The sequence below is a fragment of the Trichoderma virens genome (assembly GCF_000170995.1).
Source record: "Trichoderma virens Gv29-8 chromosome Unknown TRIVIscaffold_85, whole genome shotgun sequence".
NCBI classification, from domain to species: Eukaryota; Fungi; Ascomycota; class Sordariomycetes; order Hypocreales; family Hypocreaceae; genus Trichoderma; species Trichoderma virens.
In genome coordinates, this window is record NW_014013664.1 from 1 (window position 1) to 27,119 (window position 27,119).

At 45.2% G+C, this 27,119-nt stretch overlaps 10 protein-coding genes across 10 annotated transcripts; 5 read left to right on the top strand and 5 right to left on the bottom strand.

Annotated features, from left to right (window-relative positions):
* Positions 1-1,480: 1,480 nt before the first annotated feature.
* Positions 1,481-2,272, top strand: TRIVIDRAFT_44349 (uncharacterized protein; the record flags this gene model as incomplete). The annotated part of the gene is made up of 2 exons (XM_014097383.1): positions 1,481-1,696; positions 1,754-2,272. The coding sequence occupies 2 exons, from the start codon at positions 1,481-1,483 to the stop codon at positions 2,270-2,272; spliced, it is 735 nt and encodes a 244-aa protein (XP_013952858.1).
* Positions 2,273-2,448: 176 nt separating this feature from the next.
* Positions 2,449-6,081, top strand: TRIVIDRAFT_44191 (uncharacterized protein; the record flags this gene model as incomplete). The annotated part of the gene is made up of 7 exons (XM_014097384.1): positions 2,449-2,505; positions 2,616-2,779; positions 2,938-3,260; positions 3,382-4,436; positions 4,523-5,179; positions 5,242-5,538; positions 5,623-6,081. 7 exons carry the CDS (start codon positions 2,449-2,451, stop codon positions 6,079-6,081), a joined length of 3,012 nt encoding a protein of 1,003 aa, XP_013952859.1.
* A 148-nt stretch (positions 6,082-6,229) lies between these two features.
* Positions 6,230-7,598, bottom strand: TRIVIDRAFT_135759 (uncharacterized protein; the record flags this gene model as incomplete). Its single annotated transcript, XM_014097385.2, has 2 exons — positions 6,230-7,228; positions 7,299-7,598. Coding segments are annotated over 2 exons (1,299 nt in total), but the record flags the coding sequence as incomplete, so codon positions are not given.
* Positions 7,599-8,775: 1,177 nt separating this feature from the next.
* TRIVIDRAFT_43914 (uncharacterized protein) lies at positions 8,776-11,698 on the top strand (the record flags this gene model as incomplete). The annotated part of the gene is given in 5 exon segments (XM_014097386.1): positions 8,776-8,852; positions 8,909-8,997; positions 9,015-9,034; positions 9,049-9,158; positions 9,226-11,698. 5 exon segments carry the CDS (start codon positions 8,776-8,778, stop codon positions 11,696-11,698), a joined length of 2,769 nt encoding a protein of 922 aa, XP_013952861.1.
* Positions 11,699-11,957: 259 nt separating this feature from the next.
* On the bottom strand, positions 11,958-13,307 carry TRIVIDRAFT_76164 (uncharacterized protein; the record flags this gene model as incomplete). The annotated part of the gene is made up of 2 exons (XM_014097387.1): positions 11,958-13,067; positions 13,129-13,307. The coding sequence occupies 2 exons, from the start codon at positions 13,305-13,307 to the stop codon at positions 11,999-12,001; spliced, it is 1,248 nt and encodes a 415-aa protein (XP_013952862.1).
* A 382-nt stretch (positions 13,308-13,689) lies between these two features.
* On the bottom strand, positions 13,690-16,336 carry TRIVIDRAFT_88828 (glycoside hydrolase family 13 protein; the record flags this gene model as incomplete). The annotated part of the gene is made up of 8 exons (XM_014097388.1): positions 13,690-13,813; positions 13,874-14,504; positions 14,563-14,898; positions 14,961-15,652; positions 15,712-15,824; positions 15,879-15,978; positions 16,057-16,181; positions 16,241-16,336. The coding sequence occupies 8 exons, from the start codon at positions 16,284-16,286 to the stop codon at positions 13,781-13,783; spliced, it is 2,076 nt and encodes a 691-aa protein (XP_013952863.1).
* A 326-nt stretch (positions 16,337-16,662) lies between these two features.
* TRIVIDRAFT_225226 (uncharacterized protein) lies at positions 16,663-20,851 on the bottom strand (the record flags this gene model as incomplete). Its single annotated transcript, XM_014097389.1, has 4 exons — positions 16,663-17,467; positions 17,631-17,725; positions 17,932-20,649; positions 20,813-20,851. The coding sequence occupies 4 exons, from the start codon at positions 20,849-20,851 to the stop codon at positions 16,663-16,665; spliced, it is 3,657 nt and encodes a 1,218-aa protein (XP_013952864.1).
* Positions 20,852-21,315: 464 nt separating this feature from the next.
* On the top strand, positions 21,316-23,169 carry TRIVIDRAFT_225227 (uncharacterized protein; the record flags this gene model as incomplete). The annotated part of the gene is made up of 4 exons (XM_014097390.1): positions 21,316-21,866; positions 21,930-22,220; positions 22,282-22,517; positions 22,568-23,169. The coding sequence occupies 4 exons, from the start codon at positions 21,316-21,318 to the stop codon at positions 23,167-23,169; spliced, it is 1,680 nt and encodes a 559-aa protein (XP_013952865.1).
* Positions 23,170-23,620: 451 nt separating this feature from the next.
* TRIVIDRAFT_43679 (uncharacterized protein) lies at positions 23,621-24,628 on the bottom strand (the record flags this gene model as incomplete). The annotated part of the gene is made up of 1 exon (XM_014097391.1): positions 23,621-24,628. One exon carries the CDS (start codon positions 24,626-24,628, stop codon positions 23,621-23,623), a length of 1,008 nt encoding a protein of 335 aa, XP_013952866.1.
* Positions 24,629-25,495: 867 nt separating this feature from the next.
* Positions 25,496-26,116, top strand: TRIVIDRAFT_57553 (uncharacterized protein; the record flags this gene model as incomplete). The annotated part of the gene is made up of 2 exons (XM_014097392.1): positions 25,496-25,763; positions 25,821-26,116. 2 exons carry the CDS (start codon positions 25,496-25,498, stop codon positions 26,114-26,116), a joined length of 564 nt encoding a protein of 187 aa, XP_013952867.1.
* Positions 26,117-27,119: the final 1,003 nt, after the last annotated feature.

The window sequence follows — 27,119 nt, forward strand, 5'->3', positions numbered from 1 at the left end:
AATAATATATTTTGAAAAAAAGTTTTTTTTATTTTATATTTTTAAAAATAATAAACTTTTTACTTTTTATTTATTATTTAAATTTTTTTTAATTATTTATAAAGTTTTTAAATATTTTTAAAACTTTTTAAATTTATATTTTTTAATTATTTAAAGTATTTATTTTATATTTTTTTATAATTAATTTTTTTTTAATTATTTTAATTAAATAAATAATAATAAATATAATTTTATTTATATTTTTTTTAAAATATTTAAAAGTTATTTATAATAAATATTAAATTTTAAAATATTTATTTATTTTATAAAAGTTTTTATTATATAAATTAAATATTTTTAATTATATTTTTTTTTAATATTTAAATATATAATTATTTTTTTAAATTTTTAATTATAATTATTATTTATTTTAAAATTAACCTTTAAGTAATTATTTAAATAAAAGTTATTAATATATAATAAATTAAATTTCTATAGTAAATTAAAATAAACTATTTTAAAATTATAAAATAAATATAAAAATATTTTAAAAATTAATTTAATTTTAATTTAATATTAAATAATAATAATAAAATTTAATATTTAATATATAATTTTAATTTAATATTATTATTCAATATTTTTTTAAATATAAATATATATATTATATTATAAAAAAATTAATAATTAATAATATATTTTTATTTTATTTATATAAAAATCTTTTATTATATATATAATTTTAATATAAATTTTTTTATATTATATATATAATTTTAATAAATAAAATATTTTATTTATTAATAATATTTAAATATTAAAAAATTATTAAAATTATTTTATTTATAAAAAATTAAAAATATATTATATTATTAAATATAATTAATTTTTTTTAAAATTATTTTAATAAATTTATTAATAAATTAATATATATTATACTTAATTTTATTAAATTTAATATATTAAATTAAATAATTTAAAAAATTTATTAAGTAATTAAAAATAAAATATAATTATAATTTAAAAAGTATTTTATTAAAAAATATAATAAATATATTTTAAATATTTATTTTATAATAAAAATTTATAATAAAATATTTATTATAAAAATTTAAATATTATAATATAATATAAAATTATTTTTAATTTTAAAATATTAAATAATATATTAAAAATAATAAAAAAATAATTTTATATTTAAATATAAAAATTATATTAAAAATTAAAATATTAAATAATATTTAAATTTTTTTTTTAAAATTATTACTATTTTATATTTAATAAATTTAATTTTATATCAAACAAACCTATAAATAATAATTAAAATTATTTATATATATTGATTTTATAAATAATGTAGCCTTTGTTTTCTTTGATTACTTAACCTAGCTATTAATTTATTATCAGCTAAGTTAATTAAATCCTCGTATTAACCAACCAAGCGATATAGCTTGTTCCAACACACGAAGGCAATCCTCCAGCGGCATCATCCCAATTCAACATGTCACGCAAGGATGATGGAAATAATTTGTTTTCCCCTCTCGCCTTATACTTCCGAGGTGATGATTTTCCGACTGAAAAGAAGGGTGAGAAAACCATGATTGGACAGCATGGGTGGCTTGAGTGCACAGAGCAAACCGACTATGATAAGAATAAGCAAACACCACAGAAGAAGACACGGATCTTAGATGGCTTCCGAAAGATTGCGAAGGAAATGGTAAGCGGCTAATTTCATCACAAGGAGTTGAACTTGGCTGATGGGGGTTAGTCTGAGCTACACCAAAGCCGACGAATTCAGCCAGTTGCAAGAGGAACAGTGGGTACACATGTCGCAGTTTCACTGGATCCTAGAGAACAAAGCCTTTTATACTGTGAGCTCGAGTTCCACCTAACAACGGCTTTAAATATGTACGTCAGCGAAGAGCTCGACAAGGGTCACCTCTCCCCAGACAATCTAAAAAAGGTATCGGATGAATGGCACCAAAAAGGCCATCATAAAGTAATTGGCTTCAGATATGATCTAGAGACACAGCTGGAGCTTGTCAGTCTTCATATTAATGACTTTAGCTTCCATGGTCGTCGACAAGGTAATACTACCGAGATTGCTCTTCTGCTCGACGAGATGAAAATGAATGCACGCAGTATGCGTGTCCGGACATTTTGCCAACCGGATTCCACTATTGCAAAGCACCTAGTTGATTCGCAATCGCTGTTCAATCTGATTAACGCTTCAACCAGTCAACAAATTGCACTAGCAGAGATAGCCCGTTTTTTTAAGTTACTAATAAAGTAATATTCCGCCATCCATTCCATATTACCTAGTACTTTTTTCCCACTAGTATTGTAAGAGTACTACACAGTATAAGGGAAGAAAAAAAAAAAATCTACCTTGTTCCGTGCCTCCTAGTAATTATCCCTCCTCATTCTGGGCAGCCCTGGTATTCATGGTGTATTTCATGTATAATCATGATGGCCAAGCAAGAAGGATGTCATGGGTCGCAGACCTTGGACGATTTGGTTATGGGGGTATGTGTACATATGAATGATAGGGTTGACAAAATATTATTTCTTGGTTGCAATATTTTCATTTTGACTCCCGCAAGGTGTTGATGACATTAGTACTAATTCCATAGCAGACAAACAGCAGCAGCATTACTTCGAAACGCAGTGTTGAGCGTCTGTATCATTCAAATGAAGTTCCTTTCTTTCGCTATTTTGTCCCAAAGTTTCAAAGGAGAGCGCCCCTTATTAATAGAGGCTATTGGCTGCGTCTTCGGGCGATTGATACCATAGTGCACAAGTTTCTCACTAAAGAGACAGCAGGGAAAAGGGTCATTATCAATCTTGGTTGTGGCAGGTAAGTCTTTGCGTAATATACGTGATTAATTTGCAAAAGCTCACACCTCCAAGTGATGTCCTGCCTTGGCAATGCCATGCTCGTTATGATGCTCTAGGCAGCGATGTCCTTTTCATTGATGTGGACTATCCTGACCTCATAAAGAAGAAGCGGGCCATAGTCTTACAGACTCCAGAGCTTCGAAGTCTTCTTGGAGAAGATTTCACTCTCGGTGATGAAGATAAAGACGGTCTACTCCTGCGCAGCAATAAGTATTGCCAGCTTGGGTGTGACCTTCGACAGCTTGATCGGCTGCGTATGACTTTGGAATCATTTATCAGCCTTCCTGAGTGTGCCATTCTCTTCGTGGCAGAGGTTTCAATCACGTATATGGACACCCTATCTGCCGACTCTCTAATCCAGTGGGGAAGCACTGTTGGTCGAGGTTTGTTTAGCACCCAATTTTCACAATAATAGCCAGCGATTATAACCCTTATCCCAAGAACACCCAAAGCTTTGGGGCTTCTGCCTGATAAAATGAGTACCTGATACTAATATATGAATAGAAAACGATTTTTGTCTCCTGGAACAGATCCTACCATTTGGAAAAAGCCATCCGTTTGCCCAGCAGATGCTTAGTCATTTTGTTAAGCTGGGTACTCCCCTGCGCTCTGTTGAACAGTATCCAACAGTTGAGAGCCAAGTGCGCCGGTTCCAGGACCGCGGGTGGCCTCGTGTGGAAATAAAGGATCTGTGGCAAGCATGGTCAAGTGAAGAGTTTGTGACCGACTCAGAGAGAATTGCTCTCGATGACGTCGAGCCCTTCGACGAGTGGGAAGAATTTATACTATTTGCACGCCATTACTCCATTCTCCATGCATCAACCAGCTGCAACGAAAGCTCATCCCCACAAACGTCTGCTTCAGCCGCTAGTGAGAGTCCAAAGACGTTCGCAGGCCTACGCGTTGAAATGATCGGTAGATCCATCAAGAAACCTACCAAGAGACGATTTGGAAATAGCATGATCCTAAGTAATGCACTTGGGCAGAGATACGCTCTTAATTTGCTAGGGATGAGTCTCAACAGCAGAGAATCTACTTATGATATCTTCTCGCTTGATGGGCAGCACCAAACAACTCCGCAGCTGCCGCCTTCTGGACCTCCTGCTCGCATGTGTTTTACACTGACAGACCTAGGAGATTATGGAGTTATGCTAGTTGGTGGTCGTACGTCGCCCTCCTGTGCCCTTTCAGACTGCTGGCTTTTCGAAAGAGGTGTCAATCCGCGTTGGCGCGTGATGCCGCAATTGCCCGTTCCCTTATTTCGGCATTCTGCTCTTCGATTAGGGAATTCATCTCTTCTTCTCATCTTTGGAGGCAAGAAAAGCTCATCGCAGCTCTCGGACGAGTTTTTTCTTTTTAACCCCCAAAGAGCTTGCTGGCAAAGTTGTACGATACTGGGACCTGCTCCCGAGACTTGCTTTGGCTCACTCGTTTGCAATTCGTCCTCCCCGTCAAGCACCCCAGGAGTATTTAGTGGCATGTTAGCCGGAGGAATCTCCAAGAATGGGTGTATTGCTACTAAGCAGTATATATGGAAAATAAACACCTGCGAAACTGAGGTATGTTTCATCACCATTCTACGGCCCCCCCTGGGGAGTTTGTGAGCCGTCTATTCTTTCAAATATTGATATTGATGTTTCGCCAGCCGACCATTTCGTTTTCCCCCACCACAACCAATAACCCCAATAGCCAGATACTCTCCTCGTTTGGTGCTCAAACTGTTCATTTAGGGTCCTCTGTAATTATATGTGGTGGTATGGGAGCGGATCCGTGCCTGCATGGTCAAACTATTGCTGTTATTACCACTTCTGGTGAAGGATTTGAAGTTTCAAACTTTTCAACCCCCAATTACGAAGATCCTATGCCGTTTATGATTGGATCTTCAGTTGTACAAGATGGCGATTCTCTTCTGGTGCTCGGTGGGGGGGCGACTTGCTTCTCGATGGGGACCTTTTGGGAGACGGGCATTTACAAGATCTGTTTGCCTGACCATATCTTGAAGTCTTCTTATTCTTCATCAGGGATATACAACCCGTCCAACTCTACTGTCGATCTCATTGGATGCCGAAAATTTTCAGCCGCCTCAGCTATTACAAGTCCAGACAGTGTTAACAACCCGGATCATCAGGATCAGGGAGTATCTCTAACCTCTGTACCCAGAATACAACTTGAGTCAGCCGAACAGTTCCAAAAAATCGTTGGTGAAGGGAAGCCAGTCATTTTCAAGAGTTGCAGCATCGGAGAGTGCCAACAAAAATGGACCCCTGACTTCCTTGTAAACCGAATTGGCGCAAATGAGAAGGTAAGTTGGCATATATTCTGAATCCAATGCCCGAATACAAGAAACCAAACTAACCGCAGTAGTTTGTAATACATGAGTCTTATGAGGATACGGGTGTGTTGGACTTCAACAGCAAAAATTTTGCGTATGTGACAGACTCGTTTGGGAACATCATGAATAAGCTGCAGTCTGGGGCCCGGGTTTATCTACGAGCTTTATCTCGAAATAAGCCATCTGAACTGCCAGCAAAGCTTGAAGAGGATTTCCCAAATTTGGCAGAAGACTTTACCCTTCCACCAGAAATGGCCTATATCAAAGACCACCTATTCAGCTCCGTGTTGAGATTATCAGGGCGAGCAAACATGTGGCTGCATTACGATGTAAGTTCATCTTCATTCCCACTACATCTCGCTGGCTAGCCATCACATGCCGTTGGACTAACGGAGCATCTTATTATTGTACAGGTTATGGCAAACGTTTATGCACAGGTGGCTGGGGTTAGAAAGATGATTTTATTTCCTCCCAGTGACGTGAAACACATGTCCTTCGCCCCGGGTGCTTCTAGCTCGAGTGTGAACGTTTTTCAAGCGCTAGAAACTTCGTCTTTGCTTCGGGCGACGCATCCTCACGAAGCTGTATTACACCCAGGCGACGTCTTACTAATACCGGCTCTCTGGCTCCATACAGCTGCTCCAATAACCGACATGAGTACTGCAGTCAACGTTTTCTTCCGTGATCCAGGTCAGAAAGATCATTATTCTTCCGGACGAGATGTTTATGGTAATAAGGATCTGGAGGCATATGAGAAAGGGAGGCAGGCTATTGCTCGGATTGCGAAAAGCTTGCAGTCGCTGCCATCTGCTGCTAGAGAATTTTACCTCTGTCGACTTGAAGATGAGCTACGATTGGCTGCCGAGGCATAGAGCATGGTGTAATCAGCCCGTAGTAGGTAAATAATATACCCCGTCTAGACGAGGCATGGCCTCGCCCGCATACTTTTGCTGTATAGAGAATGACCAAGTTCTCAAGAGGTGAAAACCTACGCAGACATGTGCTGGAATGCTTTTCTGCTTACTCCACGAGCCACTCCTCAATATTTACCCCAATACCTCTCCCTATGCCGCGCATGACTTCCCATCCGACATTAATCCTCCACTTACCGGATCTATCCATAATATCTCCTGTCCCAATTCGTATAAGAAGCCTCAAGCTGGCTAAGGTGGCCAGAGCCATACCAATGTCGCCATCTGGGCCTGATATGATGGGTGTTGAGTCAATCCATTCTGTTCTTACTGCCTCAAAAATTGCCAACAGGCGTTCTAAAACAAATGCATGCGCTCCAAGTAATTTGCGGGAGATTTTACGCTGTTTATTTCGATTATTTGCTCGATTAGTGTTGTTACCGGGACGTCGTCGCTTGCGGCCGTTGTAAGAAGTAGAGAATAGGCTTATGTCGTGCCGGACAGCATTATGGGAAGCAAGATACGCTGAGAGCAAGAGAACTCTAGCAGTAGTCGGTAATAAGCCAGTTAATCCTGTTAGAGGCTGTGAAATTAGAGTAGTTGATACTGATGCTGTAAAAGTAAAGCCTCTAGTTGCAGGTTGCCGGCTTTTATCAAAGCTCATTTCAGATCCTGTAGTTTGAGGCGAGACAATCTTGGGGTTTAGAAATGCCTCATCTTGGAAAAAGGGTCTCGCCGCAATGAGAAGTTTTGAAAATTGTTGTGGTGAGTAGGTGCCGGCAATAATGGGCGCTACAAAACGGGGCCAAAGCGTGTAGCAGCTGTTCTTGAAAGAAGGTAGCGATCGCCCGGCAGATTGAGCGAGGGAATCATGAACTGCAGCGCAAAACCTGGTCCACAGATTTGCTAGTTCTGAATCTGTAGTCGCTTCATGTATTTCCTTTTCCGTTGAAGTTTCCCTGGAGATAGAGGGCGGAGGTTCCAGTGACAGGATCTGGATTAACTCAGACTTGGTGTACGGCGGAAAGTAAAGATATGAAGTTGGACAGGCTCGAAGAAACCCAGCCGGCGGAGTTGTAACGATAAAAACACATGTGAGGCACGGAATCTACCAGCGTCTTGTTAACAGTTGCTCGCATATCAGTTTGTCTTGATACCATAGGGCTAGTTTCACTCACAGTTTCGCATAATCTCGCCAACGCTGGCATCAGCGTTGGTGGAGGGTCCCTTTGCTTGTCCATCCCATCCAATACCAAAATAAAATGCGTTAACCCATCCTTCAACTGAGGCTCATCGAAGATGACGCCCAGCGAGGCTGCAAGTTGAGCTAACGTCTCACATCGTTGAGATGAAACCTCGCCATCATTAGACCCGTTCCATGCTTTAAGTGCATTGGTCACTGCGACAATGATGCTCTCGAAAAAATGACGTCCAGATATGCATCGAGCAACGTTAACCGTTGCGTGAACGAGGGTAGCAGCCCGACTATCCGGTGCTCTGTTGCTTTGTGACAATTGTACAAGTAGCTGTTTCGTAACGCTGGATTTCCCCGTTGCTTCTGAGCCGTGAATCACAAGGTTACGACAGGGCGCGGCATCTGTCTGGTTGGTCAATAGAGCGTCAGCCGTAAATCTCTTCCCCTGTGGCTTTCCTTGTAGGAGCTGGAATGGGACGTACATCGAGTAAGGAGGCAAGTGAGCGTATTTGGCTACCTCTTCCAGGAAATTGACGATATAGAGGGGCCAGGATCGTCTCATCTGGAAGTTGGAACATGAGTGATGCCATTGGGATGCCTTAGGAAGGGTAGATGGCAATGGTGCTTGTTATGACGCGGTGTACCAACGCATTTGCCCACGTCAAACGTCGTACAGCCTTGATAAGGATCTTCTAGACCGCCAACATGACGCTTACTCCGAGACTTGAGTACTTTATGAAGAAACAATGGCCCGCATCAAAACAAAGTACACTTGCCGAGGTGAGTCGGTGACTTGGGGAGCATGATCTTTTTGGGCAAATCTGTTGTATAATTGTCATTAATTGAGCTCGTTGATTGCACGCGTGTGTCCCACATTTACCCGTCAAGGAAGGATCTGTTCCGATGACATCCTTGTCAGTGTTGCTAATGTTCCTAAGACTAGTATATGAGCCAATACTGTGTGTTTGATAATACCGGCCTATGTAAATAGTAATTAAATCAAGTTAGTAACATAAATTTATAAGTACCTAACTCGTTTGATTTTTTATTAATATTATACTTACATCATAGGTACGTTATATTGCTAAAAGTTTACATATATAAGTTTAAATATTTTAATAACTTTTTATAAAGAAATACTAAATTTAAAAAATTGTTTATTTAAATACGCTATGTGTATTTTTATTATTCATAAAAAAATTTATACAAAAAATTAAAAACAAATTTACAAATAGCAATATATACCTTTTAGTATATGTACCTAGGTACTTGTACTCAAGTGTAGCGTTTACTTTTCGAGTGATTACCTACGAGTGGCGGCTCCACTAGGGACTAGGTAGCTACTAGCTTGGTGCATATGAGCCACATCCCACATGCACAGCTCAGAACTTTGTCTGTTGACATCATCACCTGGTATGTCACTACTTGGGTGCTCAGATTTTCAGAGATTTTGAGATACCATGGCCGAATATGGTCGCATAGATCCATTTTCCTTCGCAGCATCTCGAGATATTGAAAGCCCAGTTAGCATTCGAATGTAAGTCATCGTCACAGTCACGCCGACAATGTACTATCGACTAATCACTCTCTCAGAATTGGCATAGATGGAGACGAGCGTCCCACGAAGTATTCGACACTCCTCGAGAGACCTCAGGTCCGCCATATTGGCTCAAATACGAGGTGTGCCATGATTGAATAGACAACGGTAGGGAATATAGCGTTCTGATGGCTAGATAAACAGTTCTTCCTCCGAGCTGTATGTTACAGTTCAAGTCTGGGCCGGTTCCAAGGCTTTGACTGTACCTATCCAGACATCATATAAACCACCTCGTCTAGAAAGAAGGTATGCGTGTCACATCTGAGTAACTCTCTTGAGCGGCACTGGCTAACCTGGCGATTTAATCCGTTAGATGGAATGAATGGCTGCGGTTACCTATTTCATACAAGTCGATTCCCGCCAACTCCCGTTTGGCCATCACGATATGGGATCTTTCACCGGACCCGAGCAAAGCCGATCTTTGCCATGCGACTCCATTTGGAGGGACCACTCTTGCTTTGTTTGGCGACGACAACCAGGTTGTCAGAGGCCGGCAAAAGTGCTACATCCATAAATACAAGTACGCTGATGGAACTGACGACACGACAACACCTGCGGTTGTTGGAGGCAACGGAAAGGGAGCACCACAATTGGCCAACTACACAGAAGAGCTAGAGAGAATGGAGAGCTTATTCAAGAAGCACGAGATGGGCGAGATACCCCGAGTAGATTGGCTTGACCAGATGGTATTCAGGGGGTTTGAAAAGAAGGGGTTACATGCCGCCAAGCTATCAACAAAATTGCGCCAGCAAGATCACAATGCGAATGGCAGTGACGACAAAGAGGCGAATGATATTCTAAACCACTCTCGTGGAGACACGCCGGACCCTTATGTATGCGTGCTCAATGTTGAATTGCCACGATTCGACTTTCCTGTTGTCTTTGCAGATCACGAATACGAGCCTCCCCCAATCTCAGCTCTACAGCCACTGTCTGCCTCGCAAATTGTAGCGCAGAGACAACCTGAGGTCCATTTTGGTCCTGGAATCAAGGCCATTGGCGAGAGCTCAGCGGACTTTGGCTCTCGTCTTGTGATGACATATGATCCTGAAGTAGGGCAGAGGGACAACCCGGCGGAAGCGAAACACAGACGCCTTTTCCGAAGTTCTCATCGGCATGGCATACTCGACCGAGATTTAAAGCCCAACGCAAAAGTTCGTGATGAGCTAAATGTTATCATGTCATATCCGCCAACACATATTCTATCTCCGGAAGAGGCAGATCTTGTTTGGAAGTTTAGATACCACCTAACCAAAGACAAGCGAGGATTGGCCAAGTTTGTCAAGTCTGTCAACTGGAACGATCAAAGCGAACTGAAACAAGCCGTTCAAGTTCTTAGTCGCTGGACCGAGATTGACGTAGACGACGCACTTGGGATGCTAGGGCCGTCGTTTGATAATCCTACTGTTCGGTCGTATGCTGTCAATCGGTTACGAAAAGCTGACGACAATGAGCTGCTCCTTTACCTACTTCAGCTCGTACAAGCTCTTAAATATGAGTACATGTCAGTTGACTCAGATGTGGAAAACATTCAAGATTCGCCGCTGGCACAATTCTTAATTCAACGCGCTGCGGCAAATTTCATGTTGGGCAACTATTTCCACTGGTATCTCATGGTTGAATGCGACGACTATAGCCCAGAGCAGGACGTCCGCAATCGAGAAATATATCGCAAAGTTGCGTACGAGTTTATGACGGAGCTCGTCAAGCAGCCAGATGGTAACGAATCTCGGAAGACGCTCCTTAGGCAGGCCGAACTCCTTGCTATATTGTCAAGGATTGCAAACGACATCAAGTTGTCAAGCGATTCAATTGCCAAAAAGACAGAACGAGTAAAGGCCTTTCTCGGAGATCCAAAGAATGAACTTATGAGCATTGACCCACCCCTGGCAATGCCCCTTGACCCGTCTATCAAGATCATCAGCGTCATACCGGATCAAGTCACGGTATTCAAGTCATCACTGAATCCAATCAAGTGTACCTTCAAAACCACGACGGGAAGCCAGTATCCTATCATATTCAAGCTCGGCGACGACCTAAGACAAGACCAACTGGTCATTCAGATTATTACCTTGATGGATGAATTACTCCAGAAGGAAAACCTTGATCTGAAATTGTCCCCTTATAAAATCTTAGCGACGAGCACGACGGCTGGTGCCTCTCAATTTGTGCAATCACAAAGTTTATCAAGCATTGTCAACAAATTCAAGAACAACCCGGCCTTGGCCTACCTGAAGCACCATAACCCGGACGATAGACAGCCGCTCGGCGTTCGACAAGATACCCTGGACACATACGTCAAATCATGTGCGGGATATTGTGTTATTACTTATATTCTTGGAGTTGGCGACAGGCATCTTGACAACCTTTTGCTGGCCCCGGATGGGCATTTTTTCCATGCTGACTTCGGATACATCCTTGGCCGCGACCCTAAGCCATTTGCTCCTGTAATGAAGCTCTCCAAAGAGATGGTTGATTGCATGGGTGGAGTGCAGTCAGAACATTATAGACAGTTCAAGCAGTACTGCTTCTTAGCTTACACTGCACTGCGGAAATCGTCGAATCTAATTCTCAATCTGTTCAGCCTTATGGTCCATGCCAATATACCAGATATTCGACTTGAGCCGGACAAGGCCGTATCAAAAGTGAGAGAGAGATTTCATCTTGAGATGGGTGAAGAAGAAGCAATTCGTTACTTTGAGAGGATTATTGAGGATACTCTAACGGCGTTTGCACCTGTTGTTATTGATAAACTACACGAGTGGGCACAAGCTCTTAGAGCGTAGCCGAATAGAAATAGGAAGGGCATTGACTAAAGTTTGCAGTATCTACTATGATGGGAGGATAGTTTATTTCGTGAATTTGCAGAAGTTCACGAGCCAGCCATGACAGCTTATGATAACATATGATAATATATGTGATGCCTCATCTGTCCATAGCTCCTCCAAGCTGATGTTAATCGCACATACGGGCCCGCATGGCTCCGTTCAACAGTTGAAACGCCCGACATGACCCTACTATTATTACATGGACGCCATAACGAACGAATATGGGTTCGACTACAGCCTTGACTTTTGTGTGACAATTCAAGTATCGCCAAACACGAATATGCCCTTGCCACTTCTGAAGCCTTGTAGCCCGCCCTGCACCTCTTGTGCCAGGGTCGAAATATCAGTGTCCCAATTCCACGCCACTTCATCCAGGGGAACATCCCGGAATTTGCCTTCGCGGATAAGGTCAGCAATGTAATCAATCATATGCCTTCGCCCGGTGACATCCTGCTGATTCCATCGAGAAAGCCAGAAGCCAACAAAGCGAATGTCTTTGAAGATGAGCAGGCCGACAGGAAGAGCAACTGGCTGCTTGGCCATGCCACCATACGACACCATCGAAGCACCTTCGCTGAGCGAGCGAGCGAGGGCCGTTGCAGATTTGCCGCCGACGCAATTCAGGCCCAGCCCAATCTGCTCGCGGCCGTTGTTTGTGATATCTGCGAGCTGGTCTTTCCACTGCCGTGACAAAAACTGTGCTTCTGTTACGACTACATCGGCTCCAAGCCCAACGAGCTCTGCTCTCAACGCCTCGGTTTCTTCAGGAGAGCTTCGCTCCCGAACGACGTTGATGCTCCTCAGCCCCCAGAGCTTACCGAGCTGTATAGCGGCCCTTCCAACCCCCGAGTTTGCTCCGTTCTGGATGAACCACTCACCACTGCCAACCTCCAGCGGTCGCATTCCAAGGCCGGTGCTTATTCCAGTGCTGGGACCATACGCCCTCAAAATGCGATATGCTGTGCTGGGATTGACAGAGATGGTTGCCGCCTGAGTCGCACGCAGCCCCTCCTTGTTGATCTTCAAGACTTGATCCAGCTCCGCCACGGCATGCGTCCGCCATGTGCCGAATTGCGCAACGGCTGGTATGACCCAATCTCCTTTGCGAATGGGTGATGCCGGATCCCCCGTTGCAAGAACCTCGAAGACACCTTCATTTCCCGCGATGGCCGACGGGCTGGGCGTCCCTATCAAAGATGTGAAGCTGGGCTGGGCGCCGTACGTCCCTTGAATGGTGTTTATATCCGCAGGGTTAACGGGAGCCGCAAGAGACCGCAGCAAGACGGATTTGGAAGAGAGCGAGGGAGATATGGAATATGTGTGCAGCCTTGGCCATTGTCAGTTGAGACTATCCTCTATTTCCCGTCGCAGAGCGAGTAAATGCCTACTGGAGCACATCGGATGGCTCTCCATTTTTAGAGAAGACGAGAGCCTTGGCCTGAGTGTAGCCATACGGACCTGATTTGCGCCGAACGGGTTGCTGAGACAAAGGGCTGTCTATCCGCGCTCCAAAGACGCGCCCGCTCCGCGACAGAGCGCGTAGATTGTTGTGAGAACGGCCAAGCATTGCTATTGGAGTTTCGCAGAGGAAGGGTGAGATGCTTAAATACTGGCCGCCATTCGTAGGCGGTATATCCAATAAGTTGAAGTCAATTCCTGGGCTCAGCTTGCTGTCTTAGAGCTACCTTTAGCTACCTTACCTTTAGCTGCCCCTCCAACCCCACCATGTATGTATGTTGGAGGAAGCAACACGGTACGGGATGCCGAGGTAAAGATGTTGATCGCAACCTCTCTATGGTGTTTCTCAGAAGCAAATGGATGTAACAATATAATTAGTTTACCGGCACTGTCCTGTTCGCACACGTATTAATGGAACGAACAGCATTGTTCCCCTAGTAAATCATCACATCATGCATCTCACAGATGAGGTATATGGCTACTCCGCATATGCATTTAAATGACCTCCTTTTATATTGGCATCGCTCAATGTGAATATCCATCATTCGACAGCTAGCTACCTTCAGACTATAAATCTGCACATTACTGAGTTGCTGGGCTCTCCAGTGCCAGTACCTAATTATATCCAGTTAGCCATCATCTCCTGTTGACAGATGCAGTAGAATAGAGACATACCAGTGCGGATCGGCAAGGAATATAAACATGCGTCCAGTTCTTCCTTCCATTCCATTCCATGGCAGTTGTGAAGAAACGAGTCTCTTCGTCAATCCTGTTATGGCCGCCAACTCTTTCCGCGTCGCTGTTCAGCACCACTTTGTAGGTTCCGGGAACTTCGATTCCGATACGGTAGTCGCTGAAGCTTCGGTCTTTATGGAAGTTGAAAATGAAAACAACCCCAGCCCTCTCAAATACAATCACCTTGTCGCCTTCATGCTTCAAGGAGATGTAGGCCTGGGGCGCGTGCAGCCAGCCATATTGGGCTTCACACTGGTTCATCAGCTTGTCAAAGGTGTTCAGGAATTTGTATCGCAGCAGGTCATCTTCTGTGAGGTTAAACTGTCGACGAGCATACCAAAAAGAATTGTTGTTGCCTGCTCGAGGGAAGTCTAACCATTCGGGATGACCAAACTCATTCCCTTCAAAGTTAAGGTACCCCTCTCCGCCCAGACCATGGGTAAGAAGTCGAATCATCTTGTGTAGTGCCATTCCACGATCAATTACTGGTGTCAATGGTGATAGAGTCGACATGTTAGTATACATTTCTGCATCGCACAAATGCATCATCAATGTTTTATCTCCGACAAGTCTAGTGCTCGATTGTCAGTCACGATCCCTTCATCTGTCCTTAGGGGTGGAGTACATACGCTTGATCGTGACTTTCGCAATACGCAATGGTTTTTTCACCATGGCGTCTGTTGGTCAAAGTGAAGCAAATGTTGGCAAGATCCCAATCTTCATCTTTCTTTTCCTTGAGAATCTTGATCCACATGTCAGGAATGGCCATAGCAAGTCGGTAGTCGAATCCTATGCCACCAAGTGATAGCGGAAGACACAGGGCTGGCATTCCTGACACGTCTTCGGCGACTGTGATACAGTCGGGATAGAGCGAGTGAAGCATCTCATTGGCAAGCGCCAGATACACAACAGCTTCTTCATCAACATCAGGTCCGAAATATTCATGGTAACCACCGGAAAAGCCACTACAATTGATGAATTAGCCAACACTGGAGTATAAGATAAAGCGAACAATCGATTGACGTACGTTCCAATTCCATGGTGTAGGTAGAGCATGCTGGTGACACCATCAAAACGGAAGCCATCGAAGTGATATTCATCCATCCAGAATCGGAGATTGCTCAGTAAAAATCGCATGACTTCATGGTGGCCATAGTTAAAGAGTCTGCTATCCCAAAGGTCGTGGTTACCTTTTCCTCCGCTGTGAAAGTACTGGTGGTCCGTACCATCAAATTGATTGAGGCCATCAAGCACGTTCTTTGACGCATGGCTGTGAACCACGTCCAGGAGCACGACAATTCCCATCTTGTGGGCAGTATCGACGAGCTTTTTCAATCCCTCGGGAGTTCCATATCGGCTACTGGCAGCAAAAAAGCTGTTGACCTGGTATCCAAAGCTAGCATAGTAGGCATGTTCCATAATAGCCATCAGTTGAATAGCATTATAACCAAGGTCTTTGATTCTGGGTAGCACATTTTCAGTAAACTCGTCATATGTCGTGACGCGCTGCTCTGGCGATGAAATTCCGACGTGAGCTTCATATATTCTGATGCTCTCCGGCTTGCGTGGCCGTGGATGCTGGAACGAGTATTTTTCGGACGGCGCTGGGCTCCAAAATCGAGCGTCATATGCGGGTGACACAGAAAGGTCCTGGGTGACATATTTAATCCACGCTGGCAAGCGATCGATTCTGTGACCCCCGGGGAGAACAAGGGATATCTGAAAATTAGCAAAGATAATCGAAATATATCTGGCTCGGGAATTTTCAACAAAAATACCTTGACTTTAGAGTTATGGGGTATCGCCTTCTCGCTGCCCTTGGGTGGGACTATAATCTCGAACACTCCGAATGCATTCTTCTTCATTGGGTGAGATGTGTAATTCCAACCGTCTGTACCATTTGTCAATCGAACTGTTCGATCCCCAGGTGTGGTGTACGACTCACTGAAATCTCCAACGAGATATGCCTGTTCGGCGTTTGGCGCCCACTCGCGATATATGACATTATTCTTCTCATCCACGTTGAAGCCAAAGATATCAGTGCCCTGCAAAAGTTAGGGTGGGTCACTACGAAGATGAAGATTGGGAAGAAGCATGCTGGGGATCAAGATGACGGCCCATACCTTGGAGAATTTGTCAAAGCCACCTTCTTTTTCGTTAATGACCTTGATCCATTCCTGAGCTTTCCAGTATCGCCGCTTCAGGGTGTCGCCAAATGGGGCTAGCCATGGGTCTAGCTGGATGACGCCTTTATTTAAAGTTAGCCAAGATGTGATTATGACCCATTCGCTATTTGTTATATCAAACCTGTGCCATCCTGGGGGATATCCTGCTTGTCCTTTGGAGCTGCCATGGCGCAGAATGCTTGGTGGGAGGCGGGGTAGCTTCGATGAGAGCTTTGTGTTCAATTGCCTGAAGAACAAAGCTTGATGCCCAGGAGCTATGAGAGATATTATTATATGGCGCGCTGATGTAATGGAATGCTCTGCAATTAAAATGCGCAGCTTGCGCTAATTGTTTGCAAATGAAATGCTACCTCTCCTAGCTGTATGTAGGTATGTATCTTCGTGAAGCTTGAAGCTACGACTCTGAAGTACTAAGTACCTATCTAGGAGGTTTAGCAGCCGTTCTAATACACCGAGATAGTGGCGAAACTAGCGCGCTATTAAATTCTTTTATACCATTATTTCCTATATAATCTTATCTCATTATTTGATTTCTATAATTACCTAATTATTAATTTTAAACATTTTTCTTAAGCTGTTAAACTTCTTTCGCTTAGGTTCTTGTGATAGGAGAGTATTAGCGTGGTTTGCATCAGAGCTACCTTCATAAAGCTGAAGCTCATGTTGATGGCGGGGTTCTGACGTCAGTTCATCCTTGGGAACAGAGCCACTAGCTGCGGATCGTCTTCCTGTGTCTCCAAGCGGTGACGTCATTGAAGCTTCATTCGCCTCGCCCTTCCCATTCTGCAATGGCCAGCCTATTGCATGGTTGGGTATGACGCTGTTTCGTGTAGACGTTGCGGCTTCAGTGTTTTGCTGCAGTGTGGCAGCATTGCTGGAATCTCTGAAATTCCCATAACTCTTGCGCCTGAGCGTGGAGATGAGCCCTGGTCGGCGAGGCGAGGCCTCAGACAACTGATCAAGAGGTATATGGGCATTCTCCTCATTGTGGAATTGGTCACCTCTCAGTTTTGGCCCATCGTGTTTTGGCAAACTGGAGTTGAAACCTGCGCTGGCACTAGAATTTTGGTCAGGAGGGTTGTTGCGTGCATACATATTAAGAATAGACTGCTTCAACCTCGAATGAACGGGTTCATATTCATCACCCGTGATAGAGCCATTCGTCAATGGGGTTGTGTTCATGTCGTCATCGCTAGAGTCTGAGATGTGATCGCCATATGTCGAATCCTCGTCTTTTCTCGATAGAGATTGGTTGATATGTGGCGCGACCGAGTGTCGTTGGAATGGCTGATGCCTTGAATTCTCTGCTAATGACCGAGAAGGAGCGGCTGGTGCAGCTGAGTGATGCCTTGGATGTGACGTTGTGGGTGATAAGGAGCGTAGAGTCAGCCTGTTTCTACCCTTATTACCAGATAACGATGCCCTTGAATCGAAAGAGCTGCTTCTCATCGATGACCTAAATCCACGACGAGAACTGCCAATTGACCTGCTACGTACGAAACTGCTCTCACTGGAATCGGATCCTCGGCGTCGTAAAGTAGACTTGATGTTTACCGTAGGCTCTGTCGTCGGGTTGTGTGCCGTATGTTCTTTTTGACGCCTCAGACTATATTCTGGTGAGCCTAACGGGTTGTAAGATGATTTAGGTCGGGTGGCTGGACCACGGATCTCGTCTATGTATCTTGGTTCGTGGCTCGCTGAGCGTTTTGGGTGCGCTAATTTTTGTAATTTGCGTCCCATCGCCATACCAGTGCGTGCTGAAGTAGTTGGTTGCTGCAGCGAGCTTTGCCCTCTCTGAGCATCTGTCATTACAAAATCAGTGTGTCTCATGGGCTCTTCTCCCCTTTTCATTTCCATTGTAGTATTCTTTTTGGACGAATTTCGAGATCCATCAGCTGGTTTGAAACCAGCACGGCCCGAGACGGGGGTTTGAAACGGCATTGATTGCTGCCTTGCTTCTCCAGGTGATACTGATACTAATTCGGTTCGCAATAGGTGATCTTGTTGGGATTGGTGACGTTGACCTCTCTGTTCCGAATTAGAGGGGTTCTTAGAGACATTAGCCAAGGTTGTAGTTCGCTTTGTCGGTACACGCTCCCGCACAGCCTCATCATCAGCTTCCCGAAGTGCCTCTATTTCGAGCTGGCGTCTTTCCTCAGATGTAAGGCTTTTCCAGTATGCTTTAGCCTTCTCCCAGTCATCAGATGATTGAATGGGAGCACTGGTGGTTTTATCCAACGGCATTCCCCCAGTGCTTGCATTGATCCTTGATTCGTTGCCGCCCATGCTTAGCAATGGTGAGTCGACCAGTGCTGCATCAAGGGATATGAATCCACCATCGCCAGCTTCGGATAGGTCTTCATATGCATCGCTGTAAATACTATCCTTATCTGATTCCTCGTCTTCCTGGATGCCAGTCTTATACCTTGAAGTCTGTGCCAACACAGACGTGATGGATTCGTTTGCGTCGTCTATATGGGGCTTAGAGACATCGTCATCAACTGGGAAACTTCCCGGAAGAGAGTTCGGCTCAGTTGTAGGCAAAACATCCCGATGCATCAACAAAGGATCCGTATCTGAACTTGAATTGCCTGGCGATCTATCGGCTGCCTTTGAATTTACCTTTGAAGTCTCATCAGGAGACATGTCAGAGAGGGGGCTTGAGTCTGAAGATACAACTTTCGACGATTTTTGAACCATTGACTGTTCGGTGCCTGTGCAGACATCTTCAAACAGCTCATCCCCGGAACTATACATATCTTCGCTCACATGTCCAAGACTTTCGGTAGATGCAATGATGGCTGGTAGTGGTTCCCGATATCTGGATATGTTGGCGACATTTCTTGGAGTCTGTCCGCGACCAAAATGCAACGACTTTGTCGACTCTATAGGCGAGGGAACTTCGTTTTTAGCGGTAGAATATGGCGTTTGAGAATTGGACGGCGGTAGTGGTTGTGGGGAAAGCGAATGCTCACGAGGACGAACAAGCTGCCGTTCCTCGGGCTCCTTCCCCTTTTTGTCACGCACGCTTCCAAATAACGGAAGCGCCGGTCGAGGAGACATTAGTTCATCTTCTTGCAGTGAAGATGTCCTGCTCGCTTTCAAACTGTCAAAGGTGCCCTGTGTATTCTGTCTTGATTGAAGGCTGTGCACTGCTGCGAAATCTTCTTCTTCAAACTTGCTAGGTTCAGCAACTACAACTGTGCTGTTGTCGTTCCAGCTTACTCTAGCACCTTTTCTCTGACTTGCAACAGAATCATCCTTGTTAAAGTGAGAAGTGCCTGTGATTGAATACTCCATATTCTCATTAGGATGTGAGGATTGATTTCCTCTGCTCGAAATGGCGGATTTTAGGGCTGACTTCCTAGGAGACAGAGACCGCGGAGGAGGTTCATGTTTAACGACTGGCTGATCAGTTGACGATGCAAAATGAGCTGATCGTACGGATGTCTCTGAACCGGATCCAGCATAGGAAAAGGGTACTTCGCTCTTCGTATTGTCCCAGCTCGCCAAGCCGGTTGTCAAATTTGGCTCGATAACAAATTCGGAAGCTTCGTTTGGAGAACTATTCTGATTTTGCCAATCCCGAGGTCCTTCGACTTCAAGTTCCGTCTCCTGTGATAGCGTTTCCGTTGCCGTTGTCGGCATCGGGATGTTAAAGCTGGAGTCATCATCCGGACTCTCCCTCCTCAGAGATGCACCAGCCGCATAGGATGGGCCAGTCGTCATTGAAAAGGGTTCTGGCTGAATGCTGCTGGGCATTATGAGCTTCGTTTCATTGTATGGCTCTTGTGGCATATGGCCCGGATTGGCTGCTTTTGTTCCCTTTGCTTTCTCTATCGATTTTATAGCAGTACCGTCAGTTGGATGGCTCGATTGCACAAGTGAATCCTTCGGGACCATTCTTCTTGAATTCGGGTCATAGACAAGATCGGGTTCGGATGTCATGTGCGAGTCGTATGTTATTCGTGCGCGAGGATATGAGAAGTTGATCGATGAACTAACACTCCCCGAGCGAGATTCAGGTAAGTCCGGTGGCAATTTTGACAGCGCTTCTGTCTCCTTCTCTTTGTATGCATTCTGACTGATGGGGGCCCCAAACCAAGAGCCTTGCTGTTGGCCATGCGATTTCTGGCTTGCGGTTTGGAAATTTTGAGTCTGCAACGGAATTGAGACGGCCTTAGAGGCAGGGATGCTGGGCATGGGGGGTACATCTTGCTTCCCAAGAGGCGTGCGACCAGGCGATGGTGATCGTCGAAACGTTCGTTCGCTCATGGAACTCACGCTAGGGCTTCTCTGCTGCTTACTCTTGCCTCGGTCGCGGCCGGCAGGGGATGACACCGAGGAAGTGCGCCGCTGGCTTCTTTTCGAGGAAATTTCTGCAACATTTGTCGGTGCACTTGGCTGCGCTCGTAAGGCGGCAGCGGCAGCTGCTGAAGACAGAGATGATGACGGGGTTGGATTGCCTCGTATGAAAGCGGATGCAGCGGCAGATGCGGCATTGGGGTCGGCCGTTTCCTTCGTGAGAGGCTGCAAGATAATTCAGCTGTCTACTCAAAGCATTATCGCGAGTCGCTGCTCGATGTATTGCCAAGGGGGAAATAGCCACAGTTTAGGCCATTGCAATCACTGCTGATTTGCGAAGGAATAACATAGGCGCATTCTGCCATTGACATTGAGCTTAAAACCTTACCTGAACGGAGTGGTCGCGTCGTCGCGATAGCTTAAACATGGTGGATACAGCGGACTACGCCTCCACAGCTTGCACTTACACACAGCTAGCACACCATATAGGTCGAAGCGAACAAACTGAAAGATGAATCAACAAAAATGAAGCGTAAACGATGGACGTGAAGGGTATATTGGGTAAAATTACTGCTGAGATGAGATTGGGAAAACGTACCGAATACATCATCCTACGCGAAGATGTGGAGAGGCTAAGGCTTAGTCCACTGTACGTACTTAGTAGTCCCAGGCTAAGCCGTATCCAGCCTGCGCTACTCAGGCTCCTACCTCTGGCAGACTTTATTCAAAATGACCTCTTCCGCATGCAAATCATGTGCAACTGCTTTTCCTCTTTGCCCCTACCTACTAGACGCCCCAAACCTGGCTAGATGTTAGACATTTGATCGCACTTTGTTTTTTTGTACCGCGTATACTTGTTTTCTTCCCCCCCTTTGGTGCTTACAGTATTCAATGGCACCACCCTCGCCGCGACGATCATCCAGAGCTCGCACGCTGGCTTCTCATTCTCAACAATCCCTCTCATCGACCAATTTTACCCGTCTCGAACGACATACTCGATCCCTTAATCGACCCCCGTCAGGAAAATCCACGCCCAGTGCATCTGTGTCGTCCGATCCACTCGACGATATAGACGATACGCTACTTGGCCGGAGGCGAAAGCGCGGCCACGACGACGAGCAATACAAGGGCTTGCGAAACGAGACTCTCGACATGTCCAACGAACCAGACCCTCTGCAAGATGAAGAGGACGAGGCGGTTCGGTGCATCTGCGGCTGCGAAGATTACCCCGGCCGTCCTCCTGTTGATGGCTCAGACGCCCACTTCCTCGCTTCAATTGAACTAAGTGAAGATGTGACCGGGTTTTTTGTGCAGTGCGATATTTGCAAAGTATGGCAGCACGGAGCATGTGTCGGCATATTTAGCGCTGAGAGCTCTCCTGAAGAGTACTTCTGCGAACAATGCCGAAAAGATCTTCACAAAATACAAACAGCAAATAACGGGTGAGTCGATCCTTCTACTACGCCGTTCTCAGGCAAACTCTAACGCGCAATCTTTTCCGTTAGACAAAAATACTCCAAGTATCTACCTCTGAGTCGGCCTGCCCGAACTTCATCTCGAGCTACATCTATAGCAAAAGACGGTGCTCGATCGCCCAGGTTGGGAAGTGCTAAATCCATTCGGTCTCAATCAACGTCGCAGATATCTAAACGACGATCTACGATGAACAGCCGCGACGCAGCTTATGACGATGAACAGTTACGACGGGCAATTGAAGCGAGCAAGGAAGAGGTTGGTCAAGACGGAACAGAGAGTGTTATCAGGCGTACAAAACGGGTACGCAGCAACAGCGAAGAGTTCGTGATCCCTTGTCTAGGACCCGAAAAAATCCCGAACTTTTGTTAACCTCACCAGCAGGAACAATGTAACTGTTAAAAGGCAACGCACAAATTCGCAGTCTCCTTCGCCACCACCAAAACCGATGGACACCATCAGCCAAGAAAATACGGATGACGAAAGCAATGGTCGCAGTGAACAGAAGAGACCACGTACCTACAAAGGCACGGAGAAATCAGATAAAGAGGAGAAAGATCGTCTGCGGCAAGAGAATGCGAGTAAACGAAAGGGGCGGGCCGATAGGCGACGCACTGAAGGTGAGTTTAGCGTCACAGTTACGAGATGTGATAGGCACTGACAACTTCAGATTCCGATGTATCAGAAGAAGTCAACCTGCCGTCCACGAAGGCTCCCATTGCGAAGAGTGCAGAGCCATTGACTTTCCCGGAACCAGCGCCAGTACCGTCCCCTGTTCCCGGAACCCCTCCTGCAAATCACTCGTCAACTGCAAACGCACATAAGCGAACCTCACGGAGCAATCACAAGAAGGGCAAAGGGAAAAACCAATACACAAAGGATCGAAATGCGGAACTTGAACATTCGCCAGCCCGATCTGTATCGCGAGACGCCCAAAGAGCGACCAATGCGACAACATCTACGCATGCTAAGCATACCAGCGATCATAAGGGCAGCTCAAAAACCAAATTGGGCATTGCAGGTAGGATGAGCATGCTGGATATGAAGCGGCGGGTAGCTGCGATAATGGACTTCATCTCTAGAACTCAGGTCGATTTAGCAGCTGAAGCGACGCTGGATCGCAGCAATAACTCAACGAATCAGCACTCACAAGACCCTACCACATCCCCAACCGACACTCCCATATCCAAGGACTTCAAAGATCTAAGTTGCATCGAAATGATGGATGTTCTTACACGAGATATGGTTAAGTGGCAAAATCAATACGCGTAATATCGATTATAGCTGCCCCTATACTCGCCACTTAAGAGTCCTCATCCGTCTACTACATAATACCCAAGGCATTTGCATTTGTTTAATTTTGTTTTCTCGGAGCGGAGTTAGGAGTTCATAGCATGTCTATCCTATTTGAGGTCTTATCCGTTATTCCATTACGACATCATGATGGAAGGCAATCAATACTGCCAGCTATTCCTTTTTTTTTCTCCATTCTTTTTTTTTTTTTTTTTTTTTTGCTCCTTTAACTGCCGTTTTGCATTTCGGGGGAACGCTTTCATGACTGGCTATGTACACGCATTATATAGGATCTATCTTACACGTGTTTGCCATGATATGCCGCGTGATAATGGCTTTATTTCGCAGCAACCTCATGGGGTTTAAAACAGTAGGTGGGTTAAAGGCCATTCAACACCAAATAGCCTTGAATTCCTAGACCTGGCTTCTTCTATGCATTGTTTTCTTTCCTCTGCTCTTTCCATGCTTTTTTCCCTTGGTTGAGGCTTACCGGGGGACTGGCCGCCATCAGCTCATGACGTTGAAGGGCTTCGTCAGAGAGGTCATCCAATACATATTTGCCCAGTTTGCCCTTCCGCCACTCGGACAATACCCTGGCTGCAGATTCTCCCATATCTGGGACACCACCAGCCTTCAGCTTGCCATCCCGCTTCGCCACAGCAAGCAAGAATTCGTGAATATCGTTTGTTGGACTGCAGTACCGATGGTAGAGGTGGGGATCCCAGAGATTCATCTTGTACAGCAAGTAGTCTGCCAATATCTCATCTGGTATGAGGCCTTTCTTGATACCCTGTACAAGAGAGATTTTGATCATCGTCTCTCCATCTTCGACATACGGGAGAAAGACTCCTGGTGAATCGAGCACATATACACCAGCGCCAACCCCCCCTCTCTCTTCCGGTTCAACCACGCGAACGCTTGTTCCGATCTTACGGGTTACGCCTGCTTGGTCACCTGTCTTGGCTACTTTGGTCGTCCTGCCCGTTGTCCCAGTGCTTCTAAGGGCGTTTAGCAACGTACTCTTACCCACATTGGGCATGCCCACTATCAGCGCACACAGCCCTGTTATTGAGTCTACTTCGTAAGCAGTCTCTTTGAGTCGTTTCAGTAGCGAGGCTGTGGTTGAGGGATGGTTCTTGTCCCAAAACAATGCGCGCCGACCATGCAGCTTCTGCAACAATTGCCGGGCGCCAGGACTATCGCTACCTAGATCATGTTTTGTATATACGATGATTTTTGGGCAGCCGGAGACTGCCTTTTCAAGGATGGGATTGTGAGTTGACAAAGGCAGTCGAAAGTCCCGGCACTCAATGACGAGAGATATCCTTGAGAGAACCGTCTTCAATTTACTGACAGCGGCGTGGTGATGGCCCAGGAAGTAGGATTTTGGAACTGATGAAGGGACGCCAAATGAACGGCGGGGGACGAACTGTGCCATTCTAAATGTAGATTGCTATCTACATAGTCTGGAGAAGCAATCGAGGCGGACTAGGGACTATATGTAAAGTTCTGTTGTACGCAAATTATGGAGACCCAAGGTACCTATCGATATCATGATATGGAGCTGCGAATCTAGTGGCGATCAAACAAAGCTTGGTACCCAGGTACCTGCCTACCTCTACAGGTACCTTAGTAGCACCTTGTTCCTCAATATGCGCAGAGGTGTAGAAGTACCTTACCTTGTAAATAAGCTGCCAAGGTACCTCCAGATGCCAAATAGGTACATCATATCAAGATTAAAATCCATCAGCCTTGCCTATTAGCGTTTATAAAGTGGCTAATATTTAAAATACTTACTATTTCCTAAAACTTTTTTTTTTTTTTTTTTTTGAAAGGTTAATAATAAATACCTTACTTTGCAACGTAAAATTACTATTGTACTATTTTTGCTAGTACAATTGTGGTTATTACTCTGCAAAGAGGTACTTTGCTCAGCACTCTTGCCGACCATATACAGTATTGAATGAATTTATTCTTACAGGTACTCGGTCCGACTTCTCATCCTTATCTAAAGTTTAGAGCATCATTAATGATAATTTTTTTTTTTTTTTAAAATCTGGGTTATGTTGGGATTTGTCTTGGGAAGTTGACCTACTGGCCGGTTGACTACTTGCGACGAGTACGAGGTACAGCCTAGCTTCAGAAAAGGTACTCTAGAATATAGGGGGTCATTCTCCGGGACCGTGACTGCCAGGGTGCTTTGTTCCTCATCAGCGATGATCTGCACGGAGCACCATCCATTGACTGGCAGGTCTCGGACCTCGTTTCACCACCGCGACCAGAGGACAGGATAGTTCGACATATCATGTCTTCTCAACACAAGAAGGCGGCAACCGGCTCGCGCTTCGTGTTGCCTGCTCTGAACCTGAATTTTGGCAGTATTACCGATGGCACCGACATCCCTCCACCTCCGGAGTCTCCGATTGAGCCGAATACACCCTCCAAAACGTCCAAAGGCAGCAACGAGAGCACCGAGACCAATGACAAAACTGCGACGGCGTACGAGAACAAAGTTGGTGTGAGAAGCGTTGCTGAAAACGCGCCGCCTAGTCCTGCCGCGTCTGGTCGACAGGGTAGCGTCTGCCCTTGATCGTTTCTCCCCCCAAATGCATTTAATAACAATCCCACAGATAGCATCACTCAAGAGAGCGGACGTAGCATCGTCAATGCGTATCGCCCGGCCAGTCAGAGCGGCTCCAGCGCCGTTGACTCTGAGAAAACGAGGCGCGCGAGCGGCTGGTTCAAGCGTCTAAGATCGGGAGACAACCAGTCGAGGAGACGATCGAGTCTCCTCGGCCTCGAACAACATATACCAGCGGCAGCCAAATTGACTTCTGATAAACCACCTCCTAAGATTCCCCAACTTGTACATCTCGAGAGCGACAAAGGCACCTTTGGATCAAATTTATTCGATCACATTAAATAATAATAACTCATATAAGTCACAAAAATAGACATTTATCTTCAATTGGGCTATTTTTTAGTTACATTTATCTTAAACATCAGATTTATTCTGTCAATAGCACAGCTTCTTAATACAATTACCTAGGAACCTAAAGTTTATACATCACTGCCAGATGAATTGCGATCAGACTACTATCAATCCAGCTTAGACCGATGCGACTAGTGTGGATATTTGGAACGCCTATGACTTAATTTTGCTGCAAGGCCGGATTTTATATCCTCCGATCCCTCTTATCGCAGATGCGATGGCTCAATCGAGACTTCTCGCGCCTCAAACCAGTCGTGGCTTTGATTCAGTTTTGTTTGCGACACGATTTAACTTACAATCATGGACCGCGAACGGGATGGCCGGAGCCGAAGGTAAGTGCAAAATGTTCATTCTATCACTCCACCCATTTACTCCAGATTTTCAACTGCCTGGCGCTTTGTTACAACGATCGCGTGGTCATTGGGCAAAGCGCAAGGCCATTTTCATGAACTGGATTTGTTCCATGGAGGCCACATTCGGCGCATGGCTAATTCTTGTAGATATGATGACGGTGAAGTGGTGAGATATGGTGCTGGAGAGTCCTGGAGGCCAACCCCACGAGAGCGATCGCCTAGGCGGCCAAGAAGCCCCGTCAGGGACAACAGAGCCAGAAGCCCGCCGCGCACCAGAAGCCCTCGCCCTCGAAGTCCCATCATTCCAGGATCTGATAGTTACGTTCCCGGAAGATATCCTCCACGAAGGCGCTCTCGTAGCGTCGGAGATCGATACCGGCGCGAGCGATCTCGAGACCGCGAAAGCCCCCGTAGACGCGAGAGAAGTCGATCCCCAATCAGAAGATCTCCGTTGCCTCGTCGCAGCCCGCCTAGAAGAGACTCGCCAGGTAGAGATAATAGATATGAGAGGCCAAGGTCACCACGAAGAGACTGGGAGCGCGATAGACCGCGCGACTTGGATCGCGAGCGTGATCGAGATTGGG